Raw genomic sequence first — 5,929 nt, forward strand, 5'->3', positions numbered from 1 at the left:
CTTTTAAAAAAATGTTGTTTTTTTTTAAATTATTATTCTTGCCAAACTCTTTCCTAACTAAATGATCATTGCTGTGCTGATCATGCAGGACAAGGCCTTTGTTAGTATTGCATTGTGTGGTAAAACATTCAGAACCAGGCCTCGCTGCAAACACATGCTCTAGTCCAGGGGCTGTGGAAGCCTTTGGAAATCTAGGTAGCCACTTGAGCTGGTGAAATCTGATCATCCCATTGCAGAAGCCTCTGGCAATATGAGCCATCGCTGTTGCAACACCTGTATGAAATTAGCCCATTCGCAGGATCCAGTGGCAATACTAACCATCACTGTTACAACACCTGTATAAATAGCAAGGCAGTGCTGCTCTCTGCAGACTGAGGAAGGGAACCCACACGACAGCATCAGCATGGGTGAGTGCACATTGTACAATGCCATCAGGGGCAGGAAGATACAAGGACACTTGTATCATTTTATTAAAGGACAGTGACTTGATGCTGGGCTTATTGTCATAAGCAATATCAAAACTGAGCAATGCAGAGCAATTGTATGAAAGCCAGTGTATTTCAGCAGAAAAGGGGAACAAACTACATTATCAAACTCTCTAGTTTAGTGAGTTTTTTTTTCTTTCACAACAAGAAAAAAATAATCTTGTAATGCTGCAAAATTGTAAATAAACTTTGAAGTGCTCCTACACTGCTTCTTGTTAGCAGATTTACTGTATGGGGTGTTTTCATTATCACACCTGTATGATTTATTGTATGCTGTGTTTTCATTACACTATGTAACACAATTTTTGTTCCTGGGTAGTAAGTGTTATTTCCTAATTGCTTATGCCTCAAAAGTATAGAAAATGGCTATTATTCCCCACAAACTTTGCTTTTGTGACCAGGACAGTGATATTTCAAAATATCACTATTTCCAATGGGAAAACGGGCAAATGTGTGTCTTTTCGTTCACATAAAGTCAGAAAAAAAGAACATATGAATCCAAATTAACATGTATTTATACTAAAGTAGTACACAAATGACTACAAAAGATTTAGAAGTAAGTAGTTTTTGGAGATTTACGATTATACTGTATTTACATGTTAATTTGGATTCATATGTGGGTTTTTTCTGACTTTGTGTGAACGAAAAGACACACGTTTGTCCGTTTTCCCATTGGAAATATCACTGTCCTGGTCACAAAAGCAAAGTTTGTGGGGAATAATAGCTATTTTCTATACTTTTGAGGCATAAGCAATTAGGAAATAACACTTACTACCCAGGAACAAAAAAAAGAAAAAAATTTGTTACACGGTCTTATCACACCTGTATGATTTATTCTATGGGGTGTTTTCATTATCACACCTGTATGAGTTACAGTATGCAGTGTTTTCATTATCACACTTGGTGCAAAATAATTCACAGTAATTGTATTAAAGTGTATTTCAGCAGAAAAGGTGGGGAAAGACTATGCAAGTTCAACAGTTTTTTTCACAACAAGATAACATATCTTGGTAGGCTACAAAACAGTGAATAAAGTCTTAAGTGGTTGTACGTTATGTATTTAGAGAAGTTCTACACGATGAATTCAATAATAAAACAAGGAAGTACTGTAGCATTGTTTTCAATTGTTTGCTTCCCCCCTCCTCCAATGCCAAACGGGTTCCTGTTGTAATCTTCTCCTGCGTGTAGTAATGTATATACAGTTTTCATGTTGTGTGTGTGTGTAAGTGTGTTACTATTGTATTGATACAGTACATCAAATGCTCTCCAGTAGTTCTGACACTGTGTTTTTCTATAAAGCTTGTATTTATGGAGATGTTACGAAGATCGACACCACTGGTGCATCAGAGAAAACAGCAAAACAGGACAAACTCACAGTGCAAGGTGGGTCTACACCACAGCAGGAACACGCACTTCAACTGAATACAATCAAGCATGAGGAGTCTAGGGGACCCACTGCATCATTAACAATTACATTACCTTATAATAATGAAAGGTTCAATAACAAACCCTTTCTGTGTAGAATTTATTTGATATTAAGTTCATTTTTTTTTTTTAATTTAAGGAACTTCCAGATACCTATCATTGATCTGTATGTTACAGTAAAATCTATAAAAGGAGAATATATATGCCAATGTTCAACCAATTAAAACAAGAGCTCTGAGAGCGTTTTTGTTATACACACCTACATTACATTAAAAAGCTTGTGGCTATAGAAACTCTCTTCAGGGATGCATGGAAGCTGCCTGCTGATCCTAAGGAGTCTGTGTCTGGATCACTCCACACACCCTAGCTCTCACCTGGGCTCAGGTGGGACTGGTTGTGCCTGGATCACTCCACACACCCTGACTCTCACCTGGGCTCAGGTGGGACTGGCTGTGCCTGGATCACTCCACACACCTTGACTCTCACCTGGGCTCAGGTGGGACTGGCTGTGCCTGGATCACTCCACACACCCTGACTCTCACCTGGGCTCAGGTGGGACTGGCTGTGCCTGGATCACTCCACACACCCTGACTCTCACCTGGGCTCAGGTGGGACTGGCTGTGCCTGGATCACTCCACACACCCTGACTCTCACCTGGGTGGGGTTGGGGTGGGTTTCCAAAGCGTGCTGCTTCACTCCCAGGCTGTGTGATGTAACAACTTTCAACTTTAATGCAGTTATTACTTTCTATGCAAAGGAAACCACACCTTACACAAATTAACTAGTGAGCTGTTGAACTTGAAAAGGAAAGCTTAAAATATGAGGCCAGGGCTCTTGTTAACTATGCCTGTGCTAAGTCTGCCTGCTCGTTTCACACACCCTGATCAGCACTCATCTTGAAGCAGCTTGTCAAAAGGTTACATTAGGCAGACCCAGGATCAGTGCTAACTGGAGGCTGTGAAACAGTGTATTTCTTTGTTACTCATATCCTTATGATGTCTTCACCCCAGGAGTGGCTGCTTCTCGTAAGATGGCGGAGCATGACCTCGCCAACATGAACAAGTACAAACAGCTGATCATCAAGGTGGGCCGAGCTCAGCAAATGGACCCGAGCGTCATCGCTGGCATTATCTCCCGTGAGTCACGGGCTGGGACTCAGCTCAAGGATGGCTGGGGAGACCATGGGAATGGTTACGGGCTCATGCAGGTATGAGGAAATAAACAGGGGGCTGGTGTAACAGGGCGCAGGCTGGGTGGGAACCGGCGACCCGCATACCGCCAGGGAGTGTCTTAACAACTGTGCAAAAGAGCCGGGCTCATCTGCATTCGTGGTGTTTATGTCACCGACAGTGGACACAATCAGTAACGGCAGTGTATCACACAACAGTGGCACTCCATGGTAAGAACACATTGAGAGGGACAGGCCCCTGGCTGCAGATCCAGCTCCACACCAGCCTTCTTTAACAACTCGTGCTTATTAATCTGGATGACAGACCAAAACCAAGAGGCCAGAGTTTTGTTTGTTCTCCCTGTGGGAGATAGATAAGTCTATGCTAACTGGCCATTATCTCAAAATAGGTTTTTAATGTAATGTTCTCTGAGCCTGTATTACCTGTTGAACTCTAGCGGGGTAACACCAGCATGCTGTATTTGTTGAGTCACTGCCGACAGCCTGTCCCTGCAAGGGAGAGGCCGCAGCCAGCTCCCAATCATCCGCCTGCTAGCAATCGGATCTGTTAAAAACAGGAAGAATCTAATCAATAACCGCTGGTTTCCACCAGGTTGACAAAAGACACCACACACCTGCAAAGCCGTGGGACGGTGAGCCGCACCTTACTCAGGGAACCCAGATTCTGATTGGCAAAATCAATGAGATCAAGAAGAAGTTCCCGAGCTGGCCTAAGGAGCACCAGTTCAAAGGTACAGTGTACCTGCCTCACAGGACAGACCTTCCCACAGTAAAACCATAGCAAAGTGAAGTAAAGCACCGGGAAAGCATGATACAGGGTAGTTAAGCTTTGTAAAGGAAAGCAAGGTATGGTAAAGCATATTAATAAACATGGAAAACCAGGGTAAACTATGGGGAATGCAGCGTATAACCAGGGGAAAAACATGGGGTAAAACTGCAACAATACAGTGCACAAATAGCATGGTAAAGATTTATAAAGGGTCAGTTCAGAGATCAGCATGCGGTACAGAATGCTAGTGCAGTGCAGGACTGGAGAAGCTGTGTATTCTTGCTATTAACTCAATCTGTTACCATTGGTAGGGCTTCAGAAAAAGAGTGCAGCTGTTTTTGATTGGCATGGAAACTGTTCACGATCCTGCTTGCTTCCTCTCTTATCTGTATGTGCTGAACACTTCCTTTTTTGAGCAAATTTTTTGCTAGGGTATCTTGAGTACCATTATCATTTTATGGTAGTTCACCAATAAAAGACTGCATTTGGTATTGCTGAAAGTAACTTAGTTTAAGTGAACACATTGCCTATGCTGGCTTCTGATGAGTTTAAAAAAACATTTGTTTTATTATTACTGCTGATTGTATCGATTCAGATAAAATGTGCTGCGTCTGGAGTCAACTAAGTGACCTGATGATACGGCATTGGAAAGCAGTGAGAAGCTTTAGGCGCAAGCCCATGCAAACCAGTACCAGTAAAACAATACCAATGCTATGGTAACTCGAATAACGCTGCTGTTATTAAATTGATTGGAAACAAAGCTGAAATCCAGTCTGGTCAAGGTTACTTGATGTATTAACAGACTGCATGTATTTCAGGAGGAATATCAGCCTACAACGCTGGAGCAGGAAACGTCCGCAGCTATGATAAGATGGACATCGGCACCACTGGGGACGACTATGCCAATGACGTTGTTGCCAGAGCCCAATGGTTTAAAACAAATGGATACTAAAATAAATAGAAAAGGAGCCCCATGCAGCACACCCTCCTCTTCTGAGTGCGTCTCCTCAAGCCTATTCATTCAGCCTTGCCAATGAAGGGGTGTATACTTTCACAAGCTATATTCAATATTGTAGTGTATCTTCTCTTTTCTAAGTAGGAAAGACTACAATATTCATTAATGTAACCTTGCCATTAAAGGGGTGTATACTTTCGCAATGTTATATTCAATCATTTCTGTGCTTCTCTTTTCTAAGTAAGAAAGGCTACAATATTCATTAATTTAGCCTTGCCATTGAAGGGGTGTATACTTTCGCAATGTTATATTCAATCATTTCTGTGCTTCACTTTTCTAAGTAAAAAAGACTACACATACAGATCCTTGTCTCTTGTTTTCTTACACATGCAACTTAGCATTAGCAACATTTTCACTGCTTGTCTTGTCATTGGACAGAAGATCAAAACACTGTAACCCTTTACTGCCCTGGGGATGTTCCCATGCCTGTTTAATGCCTATTTTCTCAATGTCACATATATTGGACACTGGGCAGCAAAGGGTTAAACTGCTGCTTCCTTGTTCCTAATCACTTCCTGTAGCTGTAGGTCACATGGTTTGATTGCACCTTGTTTTACAATTAGGGTCAAAAGGCAGCAGTGTAACCCGCACATCTACACACTACAAAGAACAAAAACACAAGAACTAGAAATGCTGCCAAAGATATATCATTATAAAACTATACTGCCACTGCTTCCAGTACCGCAAAGAGAAAACATAAAAATACCATTTGGCAGCGCCTAAAATAAAAGTTATTATTTAGAGTTTTGTTGAAGACACTCCTCTAACATTCTCTCGGATTCTCCCCCCAGTGGAGTCCTAGTATATTATTCTGCGATACCAGAAAGATACCAGCAGATGGCGCCAGTTGTTAAGGATCGCTTACTCGGTGGTACCCATCGCTGTCCAAAGAAAATCATCGGTCAACTCAAATTTAATTCGCTCAGCGGTGTATGCTTGCTCTTTTTGTTGATGTATGTATTCGCTTGAGGGATGCACGTCTGCAGGGGTATTTTTAACAATACATTCAGGCGTGCATTTTAACTTGTTATAACTTGGTTTTTTGT

At 41.7% G+C, this 5,929-nt stretch overlaps 1 protein-coding gene across 1 annotated transcript; it reads left to right on the forward strand.

Moving 5' to 3' along the window:
- Nucleotides 1-300: 300 nt before the first annotated feature.
- Nucleotides 301-5,184, forward strand: LOC121295849 (lysozyme g-like). Its single transcript, XM_041220947.1, has 5 exons — nucleotides 301-407; nucleotides 1,785-1,868; nucleotides 2,921-3,117; nucleotides 3,692-3,830; nucleotides 4,687-5,184. The coding sequence occupies exons 1-5, from the start codon at nucleotides 404-406 to the stop codon at nucleotides 4,818-4,820; spliced, it is 558 nt and encodes a 185-aa protein (XP_041076881.1). The 5' UTR covers nucleotides 301-403; the 3' UTR covers nucleotides 4,821-5,184.
- Nucleotides 5,185-5,929: the final 745 nt, after the last annotated feature.

The sequence above is a fragment of the Polyodon spathula genome, chromosome 20, assembly GCF_017654505.1.
Source record: "Polyodon spathula isolate WHYD16114869_AA chromosome 20, ASM1765450v1, whole genome shotgun sequence".
In the NCBI taxonomy this organism is placed as follows: Eukaryota; Metazoa; Chordata; class Actinopteri; order Acipenseriformes; family Polyodontidae; genus Polyodon; species Polyodon spathula.